Source organism: Choloepus didactylus, chromosome 9 (assembly GCF_015220235.1).
Source record: "Choloepus didactylus isolate mChoDid1 chromosome 9, mChoDid1.pri, whole genome shotgun sequence".
NCBI classification, from domain to species: Eukaryota; Metazoa; Chordata; class Mammalia; order Pilosa; family Megalonychidae; genus Choloepus; species Choloepus didactylus.
The window spans coordinates 69,806,626-69,821,317 of record NC_051315.1 but is presented as its reverse complement, the minus strand read 5'-3'; the positions used below and the strand labels follow the sequence as shown (position 1 = coordinate 69,821,317).

The 14,692-nt window shown below is 37.0% G+C and overlaps 1 protein-coding gene and 1 non-coding gene across 2 annotated transcripts in view; both read left to right on the top strand.

Annotated features, from left to right (window-relative positions):
- CWC22 (CWC22 spliceosome associated protein homolog) overlaps window positions 1-869 on the top strand; it is a 98,657-nt gene extending 97,788 nt beyond the window's left edge. Inside the window, exon 20 of the mRNA XM_037850050.1 lies at window positions 4-869. Coding sequence (XP_037705978.1) covers window positions 4-590 — 587 coding nt within the window. The 3' untranslated portion in view covers window positions 591-869. The remainder of the gene's footprint in view (window positions 1-3) is intronic.
- A 6,097-nt stretch (window positions 870-6,966) lies between these two features.
- On the top strand, window positions 6,967-7,069 carry LOC119545092. The gene has a single exon (XR_005219066.1). It is a non-coding gene; the product is annotated as a U6 spliceosomal RNA (small nuclear RNA).
- The last annotated feature ends 7,623 nt before the right edge of the window (window positions 7,070-14,692 follow it).

The following is a 14,692-nucleotide window of genomic DNA, read 5'->3' as shown; positions in this document are numbered from 1 at the left end:
CAGCTAAAGATATAAGAAAGAAGGCACAAGGGAAAGCCAGAAATAAAGAAATAGATAAATTGATCAGGAAACAACAAACAAATGATAGGAAACAAGAGGAAAGAAGACCAGGACAAAGGCACCAGGAAACAAGGACTGAGAGAGAAAGAAGGTCAGAAAAACACAGAGATCAAAATTCAAGAGATCCAAATTGGAGAGATCCCACAACAAAATACACTTCAGACAGAAGGGTGCCATCTGAACGAAATAGTTACAGTAGGGTTGTGAATGACAGAGATGACGAAATGCACATAGATTTCGAAAATAAGCATGGTGATCCCAAAAAGAAGAGAGGAGAGAGAAGAAATTCTTTTTCTGAAAATGAAACGCATAGGCACCAAAATAAGGACAGTGAAAATTTTAGAAGAAAAGAGAGATCAAAGTCAAGGGAAAAAAATAGAAAACATTCAGGCTCTAGAAGTGATGAAGATAGGTATCAGAACGGTGCCGAAAGACGATGGGAAAAATCTAGCAGGTACTCTGAACAGTCCAGAGAATCAAAGAAAAATCAGGATAGACGAAGAGAAAAGTCTCCAACAAAGCAAAAATAACCCTACAAAGCTACATAAACTGAACATGCCTTACTTTCGGCCAAAATGAAATATTTTTTACACTGAATGACGAACTTTATAGAGAATTCTTGCATAAGGTACCAGTTTGTATTTTGTAATTTTAAAATGTCTTCATTTCAACATGTTTTATAATTGATACATCTCAAGGCCCTACATCTCGAGGCCCTCTGCATAAACTTATTTGAAGAGAAAAGTTTCACAGAGAGGGATGTAAGTCTTGCTTATATTTTGTGAATAAAATATCAAATGCTCATTGAATCAGTGGTTTTTTTTCATTGACAAAAATATTTTTTTCTGATAGTGTTTCCAGTTTTTTATGGAACTACTATAATGAATTACTAGTAACTTTTTTATTTGTAACTAAAGACCAAAAATGAGGAAACATTTCACTTTAACATTTTTGCTTTCTGTTAATAAAATATTAGTCATAACCATTTTTAGGTGGTCACACATTTTTTTTTTTTTAAGTAGAGGATTTAGTCAAGTTTCATGTTATGTCTTGAACAAAATAGGCATGTTTAAGTGTTTTCACAAGTGTTCTGGTAAAGCTAGGTATATATTAGTTTTTAAAAAGATGCATAGATAGATAATTTATAATTAGGACTTCTCCCAGTAACATTTCTTCTCTAGACTGCCAGACAGCATTTAATTGAAATTCTTTGTGATTAGTGCTTTTTCTTAGGCTTGAAGCTCTGTCACTGTTTGTGAGTTAATGTGTACTTAGTTTTTAATTTGGATTAATAGGTCTTTGGAAAAAATAATAATCATGAGAAACATGTACAGCCTAAGTGTGAAATAATTTCAATTTTTTTAATAATAATTTTAAGGGTTTCCATCATTGTAACCCTCACCAATTAAAGTGTGACCATATTATTTATTACCTTTGAAATAAAATATTGCATTTGAGATCTTAGATTTTCTGACAGAAATATACATTCTTGTGCTTACTTATTTTTAAAGTACCTAAAATCCATTTTAGCCAGTGTCTAAGTTTGAGAGTAATGGGACAGCCATCTTAATATTTAAATGGCTTTTAAGCATACTCTGATTCAAAATGTTTTCTGTTTTGTTTTAAAACCTGACCACAAGTAACAATAAAATCCATATAAAGAAAGAAATTTTAGCCTCCCCTCCTCCAGAAAACATACTAACAATGTGGCAGCTCAGAAAAGGGTATATTTTGTCCTATCTTGGTAGTTAAAAGGTGATGAGTAGCATTAGAAGTCATGGACATAGTGTATTTTACAGAACTATGAGCTTAGCAAATTGAATTTAAGGAACACATAGGTTATGAGTCCTAAAGGAAATTTAAATAAGAGGTTTTTTGTGTTAACTGAACATCACCATGATAGGAGATTAAAAAAAGAGGAAAAACGGACTGGAAATTTTAGTTTATTTTCTTCACTTTAACTTTAGTACGTAACTTCTCTTATAATGTTAAAATTAAGACTATAGAAAGTTATTAAAATAGGTTACTTTTAAAACATAACTAATACTTACTGAGCTCCTAGGATGTGCTTAGCCCTGTCCTAGGAAATGAAACAATGAGCAAAGCAGCCTCCACTCTTATGGGTATCATATTAAGGTGGGAGTGGAGGTGTAAGACAATGAACAAATAAATATATATCAGGTGGTGATAAGTGCTATGAAGAAAAGAAGCAGGGAATTGGGAGAGTGAGGTATATGGATAGGGTGGGTGTTATTTTGCACACGAATAAGATGTCATTTACCCAGATACCTGAAGAAATTGAGGCAAGAGCTCTGTGAACTGTGGAAAGAACCTTCTAGGCAGAAGGAACAGCTTATTCATAAATATTTAAGATTCCAGGTAAATCTTGCCTGGAAATTCTTAACGTTTTCTATTCTACTTAATTAGGATTTTTTTTCCTCCTCACTGGTTTATTTACTTTTATAAAAGCATTTAGCAAAACACCTAACTACTTTCAAGCAGAAGTATTTGATGAGTGTGAGTCCTATCAAGTTAAGGTGAATAGGAGATAAGATAAAGAACTGACTGTTCTGCCTTCACAATGCATTTCTATAGCCTCATGATGTGTTCACATGTGTCGTCTGCCACTCAGATTTTTCACCTTCATCCTTTACAGTCAAGAAACATGTTACATATACTTTCTATTTCAATTTTTTGCACTATTTTTAGGATTAGCGCTTAAGTATCAGCTGAATTATTGGTATTTTATATGACTTACTCATTATTTTTCAGTTTCTCAACTTCTTGCCTCGAAGGTTCTATTCCTCCGTCTTATCTTAGCCACCTACTCCCATGAAATCCCCTTTATATTGACATCAAAATCCATACCACCTCTGAAATCTCTCCAGGCATCACCTCTGACCAGTATCAAACAAGCTCACCTGCTTTAGTACTACTACTTTAGGAATCCTTTCACCTCATCAAAACTTGTAATCCACTGAATTTACCACTCTATTAAAATCAGTTACCCCTCGCCTTTTCTTCGCTTTCCTTATTCCATGGTCCATCAGTAAAATAACTTCTTTGCAAACACCCTTAAACCTTCACCCTCTTTACGTAACTGTCAAATTCACCTGGCAAAGGGCTCAACCCTGACTGAATCCAACTCTTCACCTACTCTTGAGCAGCTAAACACTGGTCAACATTGCTGGATAAAAACACAGCCAGGTTCACAAGTCTCAGCTACAAATCTCAAATGAGCAGATCTGCATTTCCTAATTATGTTTGCTTTCCTACTCTTCAGAGTCAACCTATATAAACCCATTCTCATCCACCCCAAACATCACACACTCACTCTGTTTCTCAACTAGGGACCTTTGTATTGTATTGGAAAATAGAAATCAGACAGGACCTCCTTCAATTTTCTGCCACCAAACCATTTGCTTGCATCTGTGCCCAAATTCAGTCTCTTCCTTCCTGTTCCTTTGTCTTTCAAAGGTCATTCTTCCATTTGTGCTCTGGATCCTATCCTTGCCTTTTCAAGGATTTCAGTAATCCCCTCTCCTGTAGGATCCATTTTTTCCCTCCAGTGAATCATAGAAACACATTCTAGTCCAGTTATTTCTCTGCATCGCTCCCTAAAACTTGAGCATAGACTTGTCTGTAGTCCTCTGCCTACATATGTCCTGTTCTTTCAGCTCCATCCCACTGAGACTGCTCTTGTCAAAGTCCCTAGTGACCTCCAACTTGTCATATGCAAGACACTTTATCTGTTCTTACTTGACCTTTGTGGCATTTGACTTGGTTAACCACTTACTAACTTCTGAAATACTCTAGAGTCTTTCATAATATCACATTCTTGTTTTTTTTTCTCCTTTACCAGCCACTTGCTTAATCTCCTTTGCTCTAGATTTACCAAGACTTAATGTTGGACACCCTCTCAGCTCTGATTTGGGCCTCCTTTTCTCTGTGGGTAACCTCTTTCAGGCTGTAGCTGTAACTATCGTCTATACACAGATAATTCCCAAATCTATTTCTTCTGCCCTGGCATTTTACCCACAGTTCTAGGATTCTGTATCTAACTGCCTGCTTGACATTTCCATATGGGTGTCTGATGTAATCATCTCAAATTTAACATGACTAAAACAACCATCCATCACACTGCTGAAGCCAAAGTGTAGGATATTCAGACTTGAATTTGTATGCTTCTGTTTCCTTTAGTACTACTCTAGTCAGAAGCACCATTGTGACTCATTTGTCTTTCACCTGGATTACTGCACTAAAATCCTGACTGGTCCCATTTCTACTTTTGCCCCTCTGTAGTCTTTCTTCAAACAATATCTTAAGTGGCCTTTTAAAAACAAATTAATTCCAAATTTTGTATCCTGATTTTAAAAGCCTGCAAGATTTGACTCTATCCTATCTTTTATCCTTGCCACCTGTAGTCCAACCATGTTAGAATGTGTTTCTAGAACATTCCAAGCAAATCTTCATTCTAAGTATTTTTGTGTCCATTTTTTCCCTCTACTTAGAATAGTCTCTGTTCATTTAGATCTCAATTTATTTGCTATCTTTTCTGGGGTGACCCTATTCAAAACAGCCACCCACCCACTCACTTTCAATCCCATTGCCTCCTTTTCATTTATTTATAATACTTTCCACTGTCAGATAGCTTTCTTATTTGTATTTTATTTATCTCTAACCACACCCTCTTCCTCCCATTGTAATGTAAACACCATGATATTAGTAATAACCTTATTTGTCTCCTTCATTGCTATCTATCCAGCACCTAAAACATAGTAAGCACATAATAAATATATATGGTTTGAATGAATCAACTAATTTAACTCTCAAAAAACAACCCTATGAGAATTGGTACTGTCCTCCATACTACAAGAGAGAAGTGTGAAGTCCAGAGAGGTTTATTAGGCCCAGGCCACAAAGCTGATAGATAAGTAGCAGGGCTAGGTTTTAACCCAGGTCAGCTTCATCCCAGTACGTTATGAGATGAATAAAAGCTTGAGAGAGAAGTATTTGATTACCAGCTCTGCCACCTAGCACCTGTGTAAACTTGGGTAAATTATTTCACCTCTCTGATCTTCAGATTCATCTTTAAAACATTGTGTTTTCCTTACACAGTTGCAGTGATGATTACATGAATAATGCATTCTAGAGTCCTAGGGTAGTATATAGCACTAAGTGGGCATTCAACAAATATTAGTTTCCTTCTTTCCCAAAATGCAGCAAAGACTTTGTTTTTAGAAGAGTCAGGCTTATTGACTGGCTCATTATGATTACTTTGTTTCATCCCATCTGTAAAAGCATTAAACAAAAAACAAAAGACAACTTAAAATTGTGAAGAAAATAGCTGCATAGAAAATTAATGGATTTTTCTGGCATCAAGGTGTGACAAAGAGTAGTTCTCCATTGCTTTTCTCCTATCATAGGCCTTTCCCAGATGTATATATTCTTTTAGCTCAAGTAGCCTGCTTCTTATACCCCTTATTTCATATTTCCCAAATGAATTGTCAGATTTTAAAAATTTTGCTTATCTCTAATAGCTATGAGTGAATTTTTTATTCTTTCCTTTAAAACTTTGTTAAGCCATTTACATTTTAATTCAACTGGCATGTTTATTTTCCTAATTCATGTCTGCTGCCTCATAATTTTACTATCATGCATCAAGATGTTTAAAATCTTCATGCTTTTTTCCCCCAATCCATTCCTCACCTTTTACAACGTAGTCAATCTTCCTTTCTGTCTGATCTTTGAAATTCTTTCAATCTGTCCCATGCTTATTCCATGGAATGCTTCAGTCAAGCAAACTTTCTTTAATATCCAGTGATAATTTAGGAGATAGCCTTTCCAGAGTGACCTCTAGGAAACCGCTGTTCCCTTAATATGGACATCTTCACATCATATACTTCAAAACCTAACTGAAACACACCCAAATGGCTTTCCTGGCTATCTCCATTCTAATCTCTTCTGTGTCCCCTCAGCGTTGGTTACACTCTACAACTTCCATTTGTACTCACCCATATGTTTCTTTTTAAATGCCCTTAAAAACCTTTGAGTTTTTTAGTATGTTGCATATCACCAATTAGAACATATACTTCTTAAGGTTAGCCCTATCTATATATTTCTGGATATATAAGTGAGGACAAGTCTCCTTACCACTATCACCCACCCTCCCCACCACCTAAAGGAATCCTACTGTTGAGTTCACATGAGATCAGCTATGCAGTCAAGTGGAAGAGGAAAGGAGATACTCAGCTACTTTAAGTCACAGGGTGTGCTAGTCTGTGGGTACACTACAGAAAAGAGCTCAACGTTTGTGGCTAAAGTGGAGATGCTTGCTTTTAGAAAAACAGTCTTATCAAGTAATTTATTACCAATAGATTTGAATGCTGTTTGGATAAATGCCTATTTAAGTCTGACTGGGTTTTAATCTCAACTTTACCAATTGCTGGTTGTTGACCTTTAAGCAGGTCCTTTAATCTCTGTATCTCAGTTTTCTTATCTGTAAAATAGCATAATAATACCTCCTTCAAAGGATTAGTGTGTGTGGCCTGCTTAGAACAATGCCTGGAATTAGTGCTCAGTGTGCTATTGCTGTTTTACCTTTGTCATTGAAGCTGACATAGTCCCTGTATACTAGGAATTGCAAACTCACATAGCCAGGTGGATAGCACAAATGAGCCAGAGCTAACTGGGTAGTGAATTGGAGTCATTTAAAAGCAGCAACAGATGCTCAGCTTCATCCAATCCTGACTGCAGGAAAGCAGGTCTAAGGTTGATGATCTGCTGATTTTAAAGAGAATTAAAGAATGAGAATTTTTTATGTAGCTTCTGATTTTTAAGTATTGACAATGATTTTCTTTTTTTTTTTTTTTTTTTTTTTTTTTTTGGTTTAAAGCTAGGTAAAGGGCTCACTTTGGTGACACATATACTAAAATTGGGGCAATACAGAAAAGATTAGCATGGCCTCTGCACAAATGATACACAAATTCATGAAGAATTCCATATTTTTTTGGAATGATGGAAATATTTGTTAACGGATAATGGTGATGGTAGCACAACATTGTGAATGCAATTAACAGCACTGAAATATATATCTGAATATGATTTAAAGGGAAAATGTTACACTGTACATATGGTTACAGAATAAAAATTTGTTTAAAATCCAGGGAACTACACTACACAGAGAACCCTAACTTAAACCATGGACTTCAATTAGTAAAACAGTTATAAAACTGTGCTATCATCAATGGTAACAAATATTCCACCAAACAAGGGCAAAAATTATACAAGCCAAACAAAACAACAGTAAAGTAACTTTTGAGTAGTTTTGAATCCTCTCTAGACCTTCAAAAACTTTCACTTAATATTGAAATGACAAAGGTCATGTTTTAGTGTCTGCTTGTGGTAGATTGAAGTGTGTATCCCAATTTAGACATGTTCTTAATCTTAATTCACATTCCTGTGGGTGTGAACCCGATATAAATAGGATCTCTTGAAGATGTTTTTAGTTAAACTGTGGCCCAACTGAATGAGGTTGAGTCTTAACCCAGATTACCGGAGGCCTTTATTAGCAGAAGAAATCCAGACACAGAGAAAGCCTCAGGAAGAGCTGGAAGCTGAAAGGCAATGGAACCTAGAAGAGAAAATAGAGGACAACACCATGTGATGGGAGGCAGGAATACAAGCCAAGGAATCCCAAGGGTCACAGGCAGCCAGCATCAGAATGTTAGACTTTGGGAAGAAAGCATCACCTCCCCGACACCTCAATTTTGGACTTCTCCTAGCCCCAAAACCATATGCCAATAAATTCCCATTGCTTAAGCCAACCCACTAAAATATTGCTCTTCCTGATAATGGAAGGACCTCTCTGTTTTTGTTGAAAAAACTCATTTACTTTGCTAACCTCAGCAATTGGCTCTAGCTAAATCGTGTGAAATTTTTACAAGTTTTTATTCTGCTCTTCGTTGGCCTACTCCCTCCCCATAATTCCATGTGTCCAAAATTCAATGTATTTTTCCCTCAAATTGGCATCTCGCCTAATTTTCCATGATTGGTTCCACAGAATCTCCCATCACTTTTGAGTTTTCAGTGCTGCTTACTAACTTGGCCTTTGAAAAACTGGCACTTGTTCCCATCTTCCCATGCAAACCGCTGCCACTGTAGTTCTGGGCCTTTTTACTTTTTACTTTGTGGCTGGACTGTACAGTAGTCTCCTGTTCATCTACTATTTGCCAGGTACTTCCCTAGTTGCTGAGGATGTAGAGATGAACAAACATGGCACCCATCCTTGGTTGAGCCTAAATTTTTGCAGGGGGAAACAAAAATAATCAAGTTAAAAAAAATAAAACTTTTACTTTGACAAATTTAGATATATGGAAAAGCTGAAAGAATAGTGCCATGACCACCTGTAAAATGTCCACCTAGATTCAAATTAATCTTAAAGCATTACCTTTACCCTGTCACTTCCTCTACTTTGCAGTCCAGTGACTCCCTCTCCCTTATAGGATAAATGTAAATTTCTAGCCTATTATTCTTGTTTCTTAGCAGTTCAAGTTCAACCTGTCTTTCTTAATGTTTGCTCTAAGAGCTGCCGTTATCTTATGCAATACTATGTCACAGGCATTTCTGGGTGTCTAATTTTTACAACAATAGGAAGGTAAAAAGTAACCCAATTTTATTTACAGCTGAGATGATTCTCACACTGATGTCTACCTAGCTAAGATGTGGCAGATCCAGGACTCTGTCAGTAATGTTTTCCTTAATGACAGGTGAAAGCAATTTTTTCTTAAGGTTGCCTGTTGTAGTCAGACTGGTTATTCGCTGCTTTTTCTCATCTTCCAATTTCTGTCTCCTCTTATCCTCCAGGTGAAATGTTCTTTTCTGTTTGCTTATCCAAATCCTTCAAGATTCAACACACATTCACTTCACAATGAAGTGTTCTCTGATCTAGAAGATAGCTATGACCTTTCTTTCCTTCTGTAGCATGTGATGCAATTGAAAGCACACATGATAATGACCGTGCAATTGACGCTTATTATATTGGACAATGAGATAATTTTTATTATTTATCTTACCCTTCTAAGTAGACTATATACATTCATTCAGGACAGGAATTTTGTCTTAGACATTGCCTTTCCCTCTGTACCTTGTTATGGACAAAGGTTTCTCAATCTCAGCACTATTGACATTTTAGGCCTGTTAATTCTTTGTTGTGAGGGGCTGTTCTATGTGTTGTAGGAAGTTTAGCAGCATCTCTAGCCCTACTCAGATGCCATTAGCACCACCCTTGTTGCTGACAGGGCGACACTGAAATGAAACACAGACACAAAGTCCAGATTTAAGGGAGCAGGGGACCCACTGCATCGTATGCCAAGTGGGTGCTGATGCACCTGTGCTCCAGTTATTTATTCGTTTGTTACACAAAGCTAGACTATGCTACATGATCAAAAGCATTCAGGGTCTCTCAGATATTAATCTTTACATCCTGCTGCAGATAAGAAGGAACAATCTGGGGTCAATGGTTAACGCTGCTGTCATAGTCACAAGACACACATCTTTACAAGGCGTGCCTACACGGCGTTCCATGCAGCCTTGTGGCCCAGCGTTCCAGGCCACCACCCCAGACATGGTCTAAGTGACATGAAAAGCTTGGTTCCCCACACATCCTCCCAGTCCTGACAATCAAAAATGTCCCTAGATATTGTCAAATGTTCCGTAGGGGACAAAATCGCCTCCAGTTGAGAACCACTGCCATAGACTTAGCACACAGAAATACTCTTTGGTGGATAGCACTGATAGTGCTTGTTTTGTGCCTTATCACTGCTATCCACCCATACAAAGCCATATCTGCTTCTACTGCCCCCTTGGCTTAGTGAGGAACTCATCATTTAATATAGTGGTGGACTTTTTCACTTGGCAAGATATTCTAATATGTCATTCTAGGGAAGACATTCTGGTTGGCATTTTGAGAGGCAGGTCTTCTGCAAATGGAAGCATGATTAACCTGTTATAGTTGCCACAGACAGATTCTGGTTGCTCACTGAAGCTGTTTGTTATAACCAAAACCTATCTTAGGAATGGAAAACAACCAGCTGAGCCTATTATATTATTTTTAATCTTATGTTAGAGAATTAGGTTGTCCAATATCAAAGCATCTTGATTTTTTTTGACCAGAATGCAAAGTCAATTTTTAGTATCTACTAAATGGTCATAATATGCTAGCCATTATACAAAATGCCAAAATGTTGAGTTCCATGTTCTTTAAGGAGAAACAATATTAAAAATGTACATTGTGCTGGTTTATATGTATTATGTCCCCCCAGAAAAAGCCATATTCTTTAATGCAATCTTATGGGGGCAGACATATTAGTGTTGATTATGTTGGAACCTTCTGATTGAGTGTTTCCATGGAGATGTGACCCACCCAACTGTGAGTGACACCTTGATTAGGATGTGACTTCTGATTGAATGTTTCCATGGAGGTGTGGCCACGCTCATCCAGCATGGGCCTTGATTAGTTCACTGGAGTCTAATAAAGGGGCTCACAAACAGAAGAACCTCAGAGCTGCAACTTACAGAAACATTTTGAAGACAGCTGTTGAAAGCAGAGTTTTGCTGATGCTTTGGAGGTACTAACCCAGAGTTTGCCCCGAAAAGCTGACACAGAGACGTTTTGGAGAATGCCATTTTGAAACACAACCTGGGAGCAAGCAGATGCCAGCCACGCGCCTTCCCAGTTAGCAGAGGTTTTCCAGATGCCTTTCTCCAGTGAAAGTACCCTATTGTTGATGCCTTACCTTGGACAGTTTCGGCCTTAAGACAGTAACTTTGTAACCAAATAAGCACCCCCCTTATAAAAGCCAATCTATTTCTGGTGTTTTGCAAAACAGCAGCATTAGCAAACTGGAACAGACATTTATTTGGATGACAAAGTTGTGACAGCTCTTACTTTTTTCTAGATTGCTGATTTGCAGACTATCTCCAATTTAAAAAGGGCACAATGACATTGAGGCATGGTGTTGAAATTGCTGTTTTACCTCACTTCCTCTCTTACACCAAATGTATATTCTCTATCTATCTGTCTATTTATCACCATTATCTATCTAATCTCGATGGACCACTGCTTGAGGAATGAAGTAGTCACCTTACTAGTTAACTGTGTTTTGTGGGTCTTTAGAAAGACTTCATATTAGCTTTCACATCATAAAAAAAATGTGCTATATGCCAAGTGTAGAAAGTGTGAAGAATTATAAGGGGAAAGAGTTTGTGGCAAGAAATCTAAGGTAAGTCATTTTTTATGACTGGAAGTAAATCCTTAGATACAGTGAAAATTCAGAGAAGAGCGGAAATTATAGGTCTCTTTCATGTAGCAGGTTGTTAAAAATATTGAAAGGAAGAAAGGAAGGAAGGAAGAAAGGAAGGGAGGGAGGGAGGGAGGGAGGGGAGGCTTCAGGTCCCAGTTTTTCCTAAAAAATGGTACAAATGGATACCTGCAATAATTTAGATTTCTACAATGATTATGTGCAAAAAGCATCTTAATTTTTGATCAAACATTCAGTAACAGGCAAATGTAAACTGGATTACCTGGTTGTTTAATCAGTAATTCCATGTATTACAAGGCCTAATAATAGATTGGGCAAACGGAATTGAATCTGCTGTGAGTCAACTCCCACCCTAGAAATGGGAAATCCTGGAATAAGTACCTCCAGTATGAATTAGGAGTCCTTGTTTTGAATCTCATACTTTATATAGCCGCTGTTTTGCTTATCCAGAGACCTTTCTTCCCTAAAACTATTTTTATGGTCTATATATGTGAAGCCCTTGTGAGGGCAGTAAAGAGCATTTGTTTAGGTTTTGTTTTTGTTTTTGTTGTGTTTTGTTTTGTTTTTGTTTCTGTTTTTGTTTTTGTTTTCTGTCTTCTCTCCAATCAGATAATTCTGGTGAGCCTGGCAACCAAAGAACTCCCTGGCCTGGCTCTACATAGTGCCTGGTACCCAGGAGTGAGCATGAGCATGTGACCTAAGCTGGACCAATCAGAATCCTTCTCAGTTTGGAACTGAAGCACAAGGCCCTTTCTAGGGACATGCAGAGCAGGAAAGGTGTTTATTGAAGCTGGAACATATACTGCTATGTTGAAACAAACCTTCTGCAATAGGAGAATATCAGTGCAGCTAAAAACGAAGCAGAGACCAGATCGGGGAGAGGGAGCAGGCATAGTCCTAGCAATTTTATTTGAGTTCCTGAACTCAATAAATAGTTGAAGCTATTTATACTCCTAGACTTCTCAGTTATATGAACCAATTAATTCCCTTTTCAAGTTAAGCTACTTTGATTTGAATTTGTATCACTCGATACAAAAAACATCCATATCAATTTAGGGTGATTTGTGTTAATGGACAGGTTGGAAATATTTGGGGAGTAAAGACAGCTTTTCCCATCTTACTATACGTTTGTTTGTAGCCCTTCCTTTTGACTATAGAAGAAAATAAATATAGACCCACCCAATAAAGGTGGCCTGTGGAAAAATATAACCCAGGACCTTTGGGGGGCTGTTAATACTTTAAGGAAACATCTAAATGAGTGATTTACAATGAAGTTAATTTTATCACTAGAAATTAGTGCTCTATTTTTATAAACAAAGGCAAGCCTTCCTTTCCTACAGCACCCTTCTTGGGCTTGGAAATGTGCTGTGCAGATGCAACAATTTAAATCACAAACAAAAATTGGTTTCATATTACCAGTGAGAAGGACTAACTGCAGCTATTTGGGGAGCCATTATTACCTACTTTAAGCTACAAAGATACTTGAGCAGATTACCTTAACAATTAAAGTATTTTCCCGATCATTTTACAATATGAAATACTGAACCATAAGAACACTGCAAATATTTACGATCTTCTTACACAATATAAATGTAGTCTGAAAATTCCATTATACACAAATACATTCAGAGACCTTTCCTTGAAATATAGAAAGATTTTGAAAAGTAATTCTTACCACTATATTCCTCAAGTTTTGAGGACTATTTTGCTGGTGTCCTAAATATTGTTTCATGTCCAAAATCAGAGAAAACAAAGCTGTTATGAACAGTTATCCAATACAAAGAGGGGAAAGAGAGGAGGGGAAATTGTGCTCACAGTTAATGAACGATACCACCTCAGTAGTGCTCACATTGGATAGGGGCAAGTGAAGTGATCAGGTGAGGCACTGGAGAGGGGCAGACAGTTACTGGTGAAAAGCATCAGCAACTATTATAGACACTTCTTAGAGGAAGGAAGTTCAATTTTACATTTCCTTGTATACCCAGGTTCAAATCCCAAACCTGTCTTGTAGGCACTCAGTAAGCATTAGATGAATGAATGGACCAACAGTTAAATTATTTGGTGTTCTTCCTAGGCAAAATAATTTTATATACTTGGGAATTCTTGAGGTTTTATGAAATTTTAAGTGCAGGGTCAATTACATTTGACCCAATTGGGCTCCAAATTTAATACTTTCTGGGAGAACAAGAGAAAGTAGAAGGCAAGAAAACAGCTTGAAACTTAAGGCACCAAAATGAAGATAAAATATATGCATAAAAGTGTGTTAAAGGAAAAAATGCATAGATGTGGTGAAGTATAAATGAGCACAATCTGTTCAAGAAATTGTTTGACAGTATCCACTAATTTTGAACATATATATTCCCTGAGTCAGCAATTCCACTCCCAGGCATATACTCAACAGAAATATGTACATATGTACATCAAACGAGAATGTTCAGAGTAGCGTTTATTCATAAAGCCCCAAATTGGAACTACCCAAATGTCCATCAACATTTGTATATTTGTATGTGTAAAGAAATTGTGTGATATTCATGTAATAGAACACCATACAGAAATGAAAATGAAAAAAGCCGCAGCTACATTCAACAACATGGATGAATTTAAGAAGCATAAATAGTGAACCAAGAAGTCTGACTCAGAGGGATGAACATTTAACAATCACACCTATATGAAGCTGAAAACCAGTCAAAGCTAATCTAGGCAGAAGAGTAGTGACATTTGAGAAGGAAAGGGGGATAATGTTGGGAGAAGGCATAAGGAGATTACTGGAGCTCTTGTAATGTTCTATTTCCAGACATGGGTGTTAGAAACAAGAGTTTATTCATTTTGTGCTAATACATTGAAATATATTTATGCAGGATTTGCACACTTTCTGTTCAATAGCACAGCAAGTTTAAAAAAGGTATTGATGTATAAAATCTTCTATAATAAACTATACTTTTGACCTTTTTCCAACTCAAATACAGCAGAAATTATTGCATCTTGTTAACTATAAACAAAGATACATGATGTGAGAGATTGAGTTTTTATCTGAATTGTAATTAAAATTTCAGCAGCTCTGCAACAAGAATATATTTTTATACCTCTGTGAAAGATTTGGGTCTGGCATGTAACTTGCTTTGGCCAGTGGAACATTAGCAAACATGATGCACACAGAGGCTTGACTACTTATTGTGCATTGGGGCTTGCCCTCTCTCAGTGCTGATAACACTTCCACCACCAAAAAAATGAACCCAGGCTAGTTTGCTAGGTGATGAGAGATAAGTGGGCATCCCCCAAACTAACCTTGAGCCAACTGCCACACATGTCGG